The following is a 14,623-nucleotide window of genomic DNA, read 5'->3' on the forward strand; positions in this document are numbered from 1 at the left end:
AACCCAGATGTTATGTAAAAGATGAGATAATGACAAAGAGCATTACCCTAACTTCAGAGAAAACTGCAGAGATTCCTCACCTGGGATGCCATATCCCTTACTCATTACTCATCTGCAGGGTTTGAGAACAGCCTGACATGGGAAAGCAGATTTAGACTGCTTGTCTTAGAAAGCAAGAGGTGATAGGATGAAATATGCAACACATCCAACAGTCCAATGCAGAATCTGAATTCCTTCTTAACCCACATCTTCAGTTAATACTCCCTTGTCATGTTTATTACTAAAGTGGCTTCTGGTAAGACCATATCCTGATATTAGCTATTTGTGTCATCTTCCTGGTGAGATGTTTTTCACCAGCAGAAAAATTACAGGCTGAAGCTAGAAAATATGATGTGATTAGAAGGGCAAAGAATGAGAACTATTTAATGGACACTATGTACTAGAGGTAGAAACCACTTTGTGTCAATAGGTGGTCATATTAAAAAACTGCTGAATTTTTACACAGCTAAAAATAATACCCAACAACTGTAATTACTAAATTAATAAGAAACGTTCAAATGTTTAAATTAATAAGAAATGTTAATAAGAATAAAAAAGCCTCAAAGGTTAAGCCAACACAGAAAGCAGCACTGCCTCTTGCACAGGCACTAGCTGCTGCTGGCACTATCAGCACCGTGCTCTCCTCCTTGCTTGTGCTAACACCACTCCTCCCAGGAATGTTCCAACCCAGTGAAGTTGGTGGGAGTGTCAGTGTTTTTATTTACTGAACAGACATGAACAGAGCCCTAGTGGGGACATCTGGACACATGTGACATCAACAGGGCATTGCTACTGACTGCACTGCCATAAGGAGACAAGCCAGCTCTGCTGGGCAACATTAACTTCTGCAGAAATGTGCATTTTCTTCTTCAACAGTCATCAAGTACTTCAGTTTGGAAGCCAAGGTGTTGCTTTCATTTAGGCTGTTTTTCTAAAGCCCTTAAAGATATTTTTTTCTTAAAAACAAGCGGAATTTTTTTTCCAGATATCATAGCATTAATATTTTTTCTTCAGACTTCCATTGAAGAAATGCTCCTGTAAGACTGAAATTAAACTCTAGTTTAACCAGTCTGAATAAACAAAATAGCAATTTCAAGATTAAAAACATATCTTTTATCACGGGATTTTTGCATAAAGGGGATATTTGAACATATTACAAGACAGTTCCTCTAGGAATATGCATTCAAAATATATTTTAAACAAATAATAAAAAAAAGACCATTAAATGGCTGCAACTCATTCTTCATCCAAATTTGAGTATGGGAGGATAATCAAAGAAGGCCTATATATACTCAAATCAGAAATCTTCCCCTTTGTTTTTTACAGTGCTGAGATGATTCACAACTTTTCCAGCATTGTCAAACTCATTTTTATAGCACTAATGCCAGTACAACAGTAACTTGTAACTCTATGATGTCTAAACAGATTAGTTCTTCTGGCTTTTGAGGCACTTTTAAATAGATACTTTCTTTGAAATGGTAGTGTGACTCTTTGTACTTTGAATTCTAACCAGCATGAGCTCATTTTTTCATTGATAGTTTTGAGAGTTACTAAAAATGGAATTACTCCCACCTCAAAAAATAAAATAAAACGAGGGGAAAAAAAAAATTAAAAAAGGCAAATATACTTTCTGAAACACTCCTGGCAAAGAGAAGCATTTTTCATGTCCTGCCTTCAAGCTTTACTTTTTTTTTTTTCCTTCCCCATTCTATGTTTTTCTCTTTTCATTCTTACTCTGGCATCTGAGGAATTACCAGAGAGAAAATAAGTGGTTTCCCTGCAGTCTTAGCAGATAAGGAAATGAACAATGAATCTTGCAAATTCTTTTGTGGTATCAAAACCTTGCCTTAATATTTCCTTTACTTGACAGACTGCAAGTCTGTGAGTAAGTAATTATGACAAATCCCTGGTCTTGTCTTCCTCCTGATCAACTCTAGTTTCTACATCCCATCCACAACAGATGGGATGTTTTGCAAAACATGAATTTGGAAAGTCAATATTTAAGAAAAAAGTACACCAAAAAGAATATTGACCAGCATCAAAGAAAATGGCAGGGCAGGAGAAAAACAGAAGATTAGAGATGAGTAAGCAATGGGAAGTTCAGACATACTTAGAGGACAAATGTGAGAAAGAGGAAGAAAATGTCAAAATGGCTTAGACAAGTTTTCTCTGCATTATGAAAGCAACAAAAAGGTGACATGATAAACTGTAGAAAAATTCAGGAAGAGAGGAAAATATTTTGCCCACTGTTATCACATCACTGTGCAAACAGACAGCCCTTCAATTTTAGGAAAGATGATTCTTTGGGATACATCCAAAAACTAACTCACACATTTTACATTTAAAATAGAAATGAGTGAAAAACGGGACAGAGAATATTCTTCTTCTTTCCTTTTTTTTTCTTTTTTTTTTTAACATTCTCCACACAGTTTTAGTGAGTTTGTGGTTTGTAAAGAAATTAAATCTGGTGGATACTCAGGTCTCCAATGCAAACCTCCCCAGTTCAACATGCACACACATGTGCAGAGAAGGCTTCTCTGATTTCACTCCATGACTCGGTTCATGGACTTGCTTTAGAAGCTGCTATATATTCTGTTTCAATCCAGTGGCTCTAACAGGAAAATTTCCCTTGCAAGGAGAAGGATTAAAATATCCTGTTTCCCAGGAACACAGGCAATTTACCTGAACCACCAGATTCCCTACATGGCTGAAACACAATGTGCAGACATGGGTTTTTCAGAGCCCACAGGCAAGTGCTGCCTGAGGCCTCTGCTGTTTATAGATTAGGTATGTCTATTGCATCTCTGTATGATTCCCCTCCAGTCTTTAGTGGGATTCATCTTCTAATCATTTTTCTACACCAGCTGTTCTTTGAATAACCTTCAACTTGCTGAATAAGCTCCCATTTTTCTTCATACATAATTTCTCTCTTCTTTTCTTTCTTTCTTTTTTTTTTTTTTTTTAAGAGCAAGTCTTTCTTGCAGAAAAAGAACAAAACAAACTAGAAAAGAAGAATTTAAATGACAATGAAGATGATCACTCTGCAGCCAGGATAATTATCAAAACTTGCTGAATGCCTAGCTGAGAACATATAACAGCACACTTTCCTCATTTGTCACTGTTTTACAGGCTGCACATTTCTGACTGATGCTATTCCCTAACCAGACATCCTACTTTCTATATTTGTATATTTATTCTTTTCATCATGAATCACCTCATAGCTATCTTTATAGAATCTTGTACTACTGATTAAAAAAAAAAAAAAAAAAAAAAAGAAGCAACAATTTATCAAGATCCACTGTACAACACTTCCAGATCATCCACTGTGGTGATATTACCAATGAAGAATGTGTTTGCCTCAATATTAGTAAAAAACAAGAGGCAAAGATGCCATTGAGACAGAGATATTTATTATCTTTAGCTGCTTTATGTATTTTTCTTCTATGAAAATAAAAATATTTCCATGTAAGAAACTCTTGTAGAAGTAGCTGAAATAATAAAATTTAGTAATTTCATTAAAGTTTAGTACTAATAACTTTCATAAAATAGTCATGGGGCAATAAACCCAACACACTAATTAATAGCTTGCTGTCACTACAAAAGTGAAATAATCTATCAGTCCTGTAGTATAAACTTTCCTTTGAGGATTAATTATAGATAGAACATAGAATTTTCACGCTTTCAGAATCAGTAACTTTAGATCAGTCTCTTGTACGAGTCCGAGGATTTTTTTTTTCCCCTAGCAAATAACTAGGGTATCTCTAAAATATTATTAAATAACTATCTAAAAATCATGCATTGAAAAGGATTAAAGGAATGGAATGTACACATTCTGACATTAAGAGGACATACATGGGTAGCTCTTCAACTTTTTTGTTCTAGTGTTTTTTTATAACATCAACCTTTGACAAAAGTTTTATTGATAATTTTTTCCACATTTTCAATTCCAAAACAGGTAAAAACCTCACAAATCTAAGAGGACCATCTGATAAAATACTCTATATCAAAACTAGGGTGATACAGAGAATTAGCACGACATTCCATTCTCTACAACTGCTATTGCATATTCCTGTCACAGAGGCAATCTAATCACCAAGCCACCAGTTGGGTGAAGACTTCCACCCTGCTATCATTAGCATCTGCCTCTCCACAGCTGAATAGAAGAGCTTTTTTATTATTATTCTAACATAAAAAAAAAAGTTCAATCTCATGTTTCCAACCTGGTCTCCAAAGTCCTCCGGGAACTTCCACAGTACCACTGGATCTGTAAATAATTGACAGACAGCATTAATCAGAGGCAAAGGAACAGAGTATTACAGTCAGAGTACATTAATATTAAAGAGAGGGTCAGCTTAGCGTCAAGCTTTGAGGCAAGTGCAAAAAATATATCTAAAACTAAGGAAGATACTGGATTATTAAAAATACTTATTTCATATTTATGAAACTGTATGTTTATTGTTTTACATATGGCAGCAGGTTATAATGTACTGAACTCTTTTCATATTCAATCCTTTATTTCTGGAATACCCCATTGTTTAAGCACATTTAATTTTTGCTTTTTAATTCAATTAAGAAATAAAGAGATAGAAAACCTCTTTTCATCCCAGGGAAAAAGAACAAAAAATTATAAGGGGAAAAAAAGGCCTTATAAAAGTACATAAAAATATTCTTTGTGATTTTAATGATAGTACTAATGAAACTAGCATTCTCAAGGAAGAGTTTAGAAGAGCTAGCATATTTCAGTATTTTCTGTTCAGTGACATTTAAAATCAGGATGTCAATAATACCTCAAAGTTTTCATCCCCCTCTTGTAAAATGCTAATTATAAAAAATTTCACTGTTACTTAGGCTGCATATTAGTCTCCACTTCAATATTGTTTTGAAAGCCTCAATCACAATGACTGGAACTATAATCTTTAAACAAAAACATAAATTATGACCTTCAATCTGCCCCTCCAAGCTGTTAATCTCCTTTGACACAAACCCTTTCTGAGGTGCTACACATGGCCACAAGCACCCACCAAGCTTCACAGGCTTCTGAACAACACATCAGCAGCACATTTGCCCACCTGCTGAAAGTGGGATTATCGACCTGCAAGGGAGACCCAGGGCAGGGCAAAGCCTGGAGCAAGGCAGAGCTCTGTCATTTCTGCTGGTGCCCCAGCCACGGTCATGTCTGTCCTCCCACCAGTGACACGAGGCCAGCAGAAGCTCTGGGTGCCCAGGGGCAGGAAAACCAAGGGGAAACATAACAGCAAGTGCCAGGAGACACTGCCTGATGGGAGCTGCCACCTCTTGTCTGCCTCAGGAGCTGCTGCAGTCCTGTCTTCCAAGCAGCCAATATCTGGGAAACTATTCAGATTTCCACTTCAGGCTCTAACACCAGCACTGCATGATAACTAGAACTTCCTTCTCATTGCTAGGTCTGACATCAGAATCACAGGGTTTCCCACTTTTGGCAAGGTATGGAGGTTTCTGCTCTTCTTCGGGTCCCACAAACTGGTGCAAACTGGAGATTTAATGAGAAGGGAAATGCCACTGCTGGTGGTGTCATTCCCAGATGCTGATCTCAAATCCTGCTGTTCAGCACAGAGCTGTCACACTTGCTGCTGGCCCAGCCACCAGGAGTTGGAGACTGAAGTCAGCATTCCTCCTTCACCCCCAGCCACATCTTAAGCCAACAGCAGAACACATATTTCAAACGGGTTACAAAATTCAACTTGCCAATAATCTTTATTCAATTTAGACCTAATTTGTATCTAATTCAAATATAAGTGACCTTTTAAATAAAAATGGAGTAATTTTACTCTACTTGTTGGACAAGCTTTATTTTTTCTCCTAAGAACATACAGGAAGGGTTCTGCCGCTATTATTTAATAATATGTGTGTATTTTGTACAAATCTTCCTCCATTACTATGGGGAGCAAGAACTTTTGAAAGCAGATACAAAACAAGAGGTAAGGTGCTATGTTTATAAGATTACAAGAGCAAATAGATAAAGGTATTTACAACAGAGACCTCTCTTTCCTGATCTATTTTGTGCATATATAAATTGCAAACAAGTCTGTATAATGACCACATACAAGAGGAGTCTGACAATCCTGTAAAGGAGCTCTTTGTTTTATTCCAAATTGGTATCATGAAAAAGAAACTAATTACATATCAACAGTGATCCTTGATAAATCCAAGGAGTAGCATGTATGGTAACATATCAAATACTCAATGTTAAGTAATCCATAAATCACTTGCTACAAAGCACTGAAAACTTGTAGAATCCAAAAAAATGCTTCAACAGAACTTGTAAATCTAATGCCATATGCCCACAAACATTTCAAGGCCAAATTTCTCTTTGAAAGAGCAATCCCTCTGCACTCCCACTACCAGGTACTTGGTGAAGCTGCAGCACTGCCTGTCTCCTGCTGCCACAGCCAGATGAGGGAACTGACCCAGATCAAACCAACTGCCTGAAACTCTTCAGGTCAGCGTTAGCTAGATCAGTTCCCCAAAACCATTGGCTTTGCACCAGAAAAAAAAGGAAGAAAAACTGGGGAATAGGGAGCTGTGGTGAGAAGAAAGCAGGACTGCTTCATGCAGCAGCACTGCAGCATCAAGCATTTGCTACAGCTCGTGCAACACAAGCTGGCTACCAGCTGCCTCTAGTTCCGTTTCTTATCACCCATTTCTTGTTCACAACTTCCCAAGTCCTGCATTACCATTTATAGGTGCTTCTCTTGCAACACCCTATAGGCGCTATGGGCTGTGAGGAGGTGAGGGCACTGCTCTGCACTGAGGCCGGGCTGCCGGGGCGTCCATCGCCAGCCAGGAGAGGCCACATCGCCTCTTCCTACACTTACAAGAGAAACACTCGATACTGTGAATGCTTTAGCAGCACAGTAACAAAGTCACTGGGTTTTCTGAAATCGGACAGAAATGTAATTTCTTTTCTTCACTCTCCTTAGTGCACATGTAACTGCCAGGATTCAAAATAGGAAGCGGATCGCAATAGCAAAACCTCCAGGTGTTCTTTTAGAAGGTCACAGTCATGAGAAAAGTACACTCTCAGAATTAAGAAAACTTTGGGTTTGAGGGTCAAAATATGGGTAAAATTTACACACCAATGAGGTGCCAACAGAGCTAACAGCAATTCACAGGGCCACCCTTTATCTACAGGCAACAAGATCAACAGATCCAATAAGTTCTTTGGTGCCCCGATATCTCAACAGACAAAAAAAAAAGCCCCTAAAACTTTAATTTAATGTCATGCTCATCTTACCATCTTCATTTCATACTAAGACTCTCTCTCATACTACTTCAGTCTCACTTGAAATGGGAAAAACAAATCTAAAGTAAATTCCAGTTCACTCTACTATAGGTATAAAAACATTTACTTTCATATCATGAAAGGATACTTATATAATGAGAGAAGAATTCAAGTCATGTGATCTAAATAGGAAGAACAATGCTTTTAATATTCCTTCATGAAAAGAAACAAGACCCAATCATAAAAAAAAAGAATATTCCTAACTCAATTTAAGAAAAACATTTGGTACTACACTCAGCAAAAATTACACTCCTACAAGACTTGTCCAACTGCTTTAAGCTGGGTTTTGCAGCTGTTATTACTGGCTTTTAACTGCTTATTTTAGTAGGCACTTGCCATATATTTATTAAGTAAGAAAATCTGATGTGACTTATCCTTCAAAAAGAAAAGTTACTATATTCTTTTTATGCCTTTTCTCTCTGAAACCAAACTCTAACACCTATAAAAAGCCTCAGGATTTTATGCTAATTATCCAAGTCTGGGATTGGGGTTTTTTCCAAAAGCTTATGGGTTCAGAGCTGGGTTCAGGCAGCATCTGACACATCTTTGGGGCAATTTCTCAAAAGGGTTGCAAAGGAAGAAACAAAAGGCTACTGATTTAGAAATAAAAAGAGAAAGTATAATCTGATTCTGCAACTTCATGCACTCTATCTTCAGATTTACAAAGACTGAATTTTCTTTTCCCTGAGGATTACTTTCCAGATACCCTGTCTGATCTGGCAATGTTAGGTCAATTTTATGCTGTTTTTATGGGTGAGAGGATGAGAACCATGAAGAAATAGCTCTTGTTATAGTCAGCTGAGGAACTACAGAATTTGTCCTCATTCACTTTTTCTAACAGACTTTTCAGGATAAGTGGTTTATACCAATTCTAAGTAAATGTAGGAAATTGTCAAATGCACACATAACATAGTTTGTGTGGTACATGTATAAATGTATATATACTGTTGCATGTGTAAATGGGTATTTCCATGTACAAACAGCACTTTTTCCTATGTCTACCACATCCAGGACATAAATCTCAGCACCTGCCAGTAACACCTGAAAATTCCTTTGCTAAATATTCTACAGCATTGGAAAGAACATCTGCCTTGGTAGGAGCCAGATGAGAGACAATCATGGAAAGGTTTGCTGAGGTACCAGAAGAGTGCAGTACAATTACAAAGAGAAAAATGAGTCACATGCAATGCCTAAAAAAAATAGAATTCAAGATGTCATAATCTAGAACTGCTCCAGAAGACAAATGCAGACAACTGTGACACCCAGTAAGACAAAAGGAAAACATATGCAGATCCTCAAGGTAATTTCTCTCAAAGAATCTACTCCTGTACAGGCAAGGTCATAAAGCATGTCATCTGTATTTTCAGGAAAACAACTTCTAACAGTCTAACTTCTGTAACAAATCAAAGAAAATACAAAGGTACTATTTCTCATGACAGAGTAGATTAGAGAAGCAGTACATTCTAAACTATGAAAAAAAAAGTGAAAGCTTTGTGAGTTGTAACTTTCCCAAAAAACTGACAAGTTAAATACACTCTAAAAATACTCTCCATAATCATCAAGCTTGCAGATTATAAATGCCACACAAAAAAGTACAATAGGATAAGGTAATTAGCACACATTCAATTTGGTAATGGAACAGAAATTACAAACACATGCTGAGAAACATCATCTTGAGTAATTCTCTTGAATAGCAACAGAGAATATTTCAGACAGGAAAACACAGCTAAGGTGAAATGAAACAGATTAATTAAGTAGTACAGTATTCTGGAGAGAGGAGGAATCTTCAACCCTGTTGGTGGTACTGAGCAGATCAGACAAAAAGACTGCCAAGCAGAGTTGGTCATGCCTGGGACAGAGGAATGGACTAGATAACTGCTCAGTATTCCTCCAGTTACATTTCTCTGATGCTGTACAGATTTTCATTGGAAAAAAGCTGTCAGTACAGAGGGGAAAGAAGAGACTGGGGCCAGGAGTTAAGGGGTGGGAAAGAATTATAATGAGGAAAAGGAAGGCAGCAAAGCAAGGTTATTGCAGACTGGTCTTTCTTGGCTGGAAAAAACAAGTGCCACATTTTTTTTCATTACGTGAATGCGAGAATATAATTAATAAATCTTAAATTATCTATTATTATCTCAGGGAACAGCTTTATATACACACATTTAAGTAATAAGCAGAATGGATTTTGTTAGACTAAGTAGTTTTCAGCAATAAAAAATTAGTTGCCTAAGTTTATGACACTGCTATTGTTCAAAGACAAAGGTCTCTTATACACTTAAAAAAATTTTCCAGAAACACTCAACAGTCATTCTAGTGATGCTTTTTAATCTATATAGTATTTAATACTCAACCAGACCACTACAACAGGGATTCAGAAACAAAATAAGAGATGAACCACAGCATGAAACCCAAGGATTTTTACAGATGAAATCATCTGATGAAAAAACCAGCATTCACATAAAAAAAAATAACTTTGTGCAAAAAAAGACTTCTGTATATCATATTAAAATCCGCCTGTTAACAGTTTCATACATGAAGTGCCAAAAATGGAATAGAATGGGAGGCCCTGCTGCCAGAAGATCTGGGTGCAGATCTGGTCTTCAGATCCCTGGTTTGGGGGATCAAAGTGAAGCAGCAGCCAGGAGCAGGAAGAAGAGCAGGATGCCATGGAAAAGGGGAGAAGAAGGGAGTTACAGCATTTTCCAAGCATCAATAATCAAAAAAAACAACAAGAACAAAATACAATGAAGCAATTTGATTTTAAAAAACTGCAAATAAGAACAGTCAGTAACTCCTTGGCACCTAAAACCTGTCAGATTAAAGATAATATGCAAACAAAGGTGCCATTACAGAAAATATCTTAAAGTACACTATTATACAAATCATGTAGCAAAAGAAAACATATTTACAAAGCTATATCAAATCTTAACAATCCAGCACCTTCAACTCTTTTACTCACACTTTACAAGTGTTCCTTCCTTAACTGCCTCTACAATCTCAAAGAGTTCCCACTTCAGCAAATAGCAAAGGAACAAGACAAAAATGATGTCATTGACAACATCAGTTACAGAAAAATGTTAGCAAGTTCCAGTAATTACATTTGCCAGCTTTTCTAATATATTATTATCTTGGAGACTCTTCAGGATCTCTAGGTAGGACTTGCCTTTCAAAATAAGCCACAGCATGGTCACAGCACAGCAGCCCAATGTCTCCTGTCCCCGCTCCCTCACCCACACCAGTGGCCTCTGCCTTGTCTTCAACTGGTTGTAAAGTTTATGCCACATTTTGTAAAATTATTTAGGCATTGCCATCTCACACTGGCATCAGAGGTCATATTTGGAGTGTGTGACTTTTGACATTTTCCCTCCAACTTTTCTCATAGAGAGCAAAGTGTGAACTAAACGACAACAGAGTCAAACATGCTAAATACTTCACTTTGAGAAATGGAAAATGGACAACTGGCAAGATGAAAACATCTTCCTTCCAGGAGGAATCTTTTGCTAAGAAACTGTTTTTAACTGATTTTTAATAACATCTGCAATTGATGTAATTTCTGTAGGATGTATGCCTGAAAAATGTTCCCAGTCACAAGTAGCACAAATTACTCATGGACGTATCAATTGGCTTAGAATTTAATTACATCTTCCTATAGACACATAATATTTAGTAAATTATTTCAGAATACCAGTGCTCATACCATGTTTGTGGAAATCCAGAATTTTGTTTCTAATACATGGGGTAAAAAGGTACCATCCATATCTCTAAAAGTCACTCAGCCTTTAACAAAAACCTCACACATGCACAACACAATCTTCTCTACTTCCCATAAAAACCACTCACATTTGCAGTCAGTGGGTCCAGCTCAGCCAGCCCCATCACATCACATCACAGCAGCTCCACAGCATTTAGGTGCTGGCCACTGCTGCCCCAGCAAGGCATTAACAGCTCACCAACCACACTGAAGTGTGACAATCTGACATGTGTGCACGGCACTGCAAAGCCACACGCGACATGTGCTGATTGTACCACTTATCACACAACTATCTTCAAATATTTCTACTTTTAAACTTATGTGACAAAGGTTCATCAAAGTTTTCATAAATGTCAGAACAGTGTGCAAATATGACCTCCCAACTAATCACATGCAAGGTTCAGCAAAGTACATTGTAGAGAAGCAGGACTTTGTCAGGTTTTGGACCCAAAACTTCCTTCAGTCTTTCAGATTTCCCCATCTGTAAGGCACTTGAACTAGGAAATAAATAGTTCTTCCCCTTTTACAGGCAGGGAGATGGTTAAAAGTTTTAACCACAACTTGACATCTCCTTCAGAGCACCAGGTCAATCCCTTTTAGCCCAAGAATTTGTCCCACTGAAGGACAGAGCAGTAAGTCATTTCATCTTACTACAGACAGAAAGAAAGGGTTCTTTTGGCTGCAATACTATTAGCCATGCTTCTAGCTAAAACCTTAATCAGGGTGAGAGTTCATTGCACAGATAGTGCATAGATAAAATTAGTATGTTCAGCCTTTATTTGGTCTCTTCATGAGATAAGCAGGGGTTTCTTTTACCTGGTAAGTCTTTAGAATGACCTTTTAAAGTATGGCAACAACCATATGCCTTTCAAAGCTTGTTACTCTTAAATCTTCCTAATTTGTAATCATAAGAACAAGGATCTAAGACCCAAAGAAGCAGAAGAAGCAAATGGGCCCCACATATGTCTCCAGTCATTGATAATGTTTAAGGAGAGTTTACAAAACCAAATACTTCTGCTGTTCCCAGCTCTCTTGTTCAAAGAAATTTAAAGGAGACTAGCTGTGCTGTGATCTACTGAAATGAACAATACCTGAAAAGAGTAAGAGCATTCACCTTTGCAAGAGAACACAAGTTTTACTCCCCATAAGAGTGAAAGAGTAACTTGCCACATACCCCTACAAACGGACATTGTGCAGAGGTTTCTTCATTTTAAATGAAGATATGGGATTTAAAGTTCTTAAAAAATATTATGGGCTATATGAAACTTTCCTGTGTTAGGAAATATGCAATATTGGTTTTATGAAAGATCTAGAGAAATTCAAGTACATCATTATCAAGCAATATGTACTAAGTAAATTAGGAAGAAGCAAAACTCCTGCCCTGCCAAGTACACTAGGGATGGACCATCACCTGCTCTTCCATGTCAGTGATGTCTGACCAGAGACAACCATTCTACCTCACAGATTCCACTGTTATATTTGCTTTGTGGAAACCACACACACTGAATATAGAAAAATCAGAAAGCTTTTGGTACATGACAAAAACTACATCTCATTACATTATGTATACCTGAGTTACTGCCTCCTGATTTACCCCAAGAAAAACAAATTTGGTGTCAGCTTGGGCGTGAAACCAGGGATATATGTGACCCTATAAAGCAAAATGATTGATTGCAGAAAACACAGAGTGATATCCAAGCCATTTTTGACATCTTGGCATTTTCCAAAAACATTACAGAAATAAATCTTACAGTAGAGTTACCATGCCTTAAAAAATAAATTAAAACAATAAAAACTTAAACCAGAAGCTTAATCCTTCTGCAAGTTTTTTTCTCTAAGCAGAAGTTAGTCCAGTCTTTAGCTACTTCAAGAATAAATGAGTGTTGCAGGGGAACTCCCTCTTGGCCAAAGATGATATAATGACTATGTATGTACATCACCTCCTGCCTGAAGAGTGCAGCTGCATTCCTTCCCCTTTCTGCTGGTGAGGACCACATCCTGGGCACAGCCCAACTGTGGGCACTTGAAGGCACGACTTCCCACTAAATTATGCCCCTTGTCTTGAATACTGACTAACAATACTAACACAAGCAGCAAAATGTGATTACTCGATAATTAACAGGTAAGTAGCTACCTATTACTCAACCACTCACAGGGACAAATTGCCTAAAGGCCAGAGCAATAGCAGAGTTGATAATATCTTGGAACAGCAATCCCACTGCCACTGTCTTAACAACTGAGGATGGCTACAGGGAGAAGGGGTTAGATTCTCTCTTCATTGTTCAATTCTAGATTATTTATGACATTTTATTTCATGAATACAGATACTACTGTATTCACCCCATCTCTGTGATTATGCTCTGAAACAAGACTAGGAATCATGCAATGATATTCTGCTCATGTGTGAGAAAGAATGAACCTAATTGTACATTATAAAGGCATAGTTTCAAATTTTTTATCCTTTTTTCATTCTCCAATTACAAATAGCATTTTTTACATGAAATTCAAACCTTTCATATTTTGCTTAAGGCTGTGGTAGGAACGTCAGGAAACAGAACAGCATTGGCAACTAGGACCTGGCCTGGAAGATTCCTGATGCTCTGAACATCTCCAGCTGAATCACTACAGATGAAACATACCCAACTTCAACAGCTACAATTACATAATCCAACATTTTGTAATTTGATATATGTGAATTAAAACAATCACAAACCTTAGTTACACAGAGCTCCAGAATTCTAACAACCACGTTGATTAACCATAGCATACACATAGTTTGCTAAATATGTAAACAGCTCACAGACTTTCATTTTAAAGTATGCATTTTCTAGCATATTCTGATTCAGTGTTCATTTTAATCTTTGTTGTTCATAACACATTAAGCCAGAACAAAGATGAAAGAGCACCGATCAATAAGCACAAATCTTTTTTTTTTGCCTTGCCTTCTCATCTTACCCCAAATCTATTTTAATATCATCAGGGGGAAAAATAAAACTCATCAGTCACCTGATGGAGTAATTCAAAACTTAACCAAACAGGGCTAATGGGTGAGAATTGAAATAAAAACACCTTGACAAAGAAAGTAATTTCTTTTCTTCGCACTCTTCAGAAGCTGTGGGTGATCGCTGTAATCGAACCATCAGCAGCGAGGGGCCATCTGTCCCAAGGGCCCTCCACGTGAGCAAGAATCAGCAACAAAATATTTTAGAGGCTGGCCCATATGCACCCACCCTGATATGTCTATGGCAGGCAGCACACAGCTGAAAATCAGTGTTTTGACATTTTTCCCATACCAATCCTTAGAAGTCAACACTAAACTTTTGATAAGAACAAAACACCAAGAGCGGGTTAAGAGAGGTTGCTCACAGAAAGATCAGTGTTACACCAACAGCTGAGACCTCCCTTGTCATGAAGCACTCATACTTTCATATCCAAGCATCATGCTCAGAAAAAAGGCTACAGAAAACAACCTTTACACTTGCATTTGTGTTACAAGCCCCCTCTAGGATTCA

At 37.4% G+C, this 14,623-nt stretch overlaps 1 protein-coding gene across 2 annotated transcripts in view; it reads right to left on the reverse strand.

Annotated features, from left to right (window-relative positions):
- Positions 1–14,623, reverse strand: part of DENND1B (DENN domain containing 1B) — a 140,307-nt gene that overhangs the window by 97,891 nt on the left and 27,793 nt on the right. For both annotated transcript variants that reach the window (XM_079313487.1, XM_079313486.1), the window contains exon 3: positions 4,260–4,303. In XM_079313487.1, the coding sequence (XP_079169613.1) occupies positions 4,260–4,303 (44 nt within the window). The remainder of the gene's footprint in view (positions 1–4,259; positions 4,304–14,623) is intronic.

Source organism: Erithacus rubecula (assembly GCF_903797595.1).
Source record: "Erithacus rubecula genome assembly, chromosome: 10".
Taxonomy (NCBI): domain Eukaryota; kingdom Metazoa; phylum Chordata; class Aves; order Passeriformes; family Muscicapidae; genus Erithacus; species Erithacus rubecula.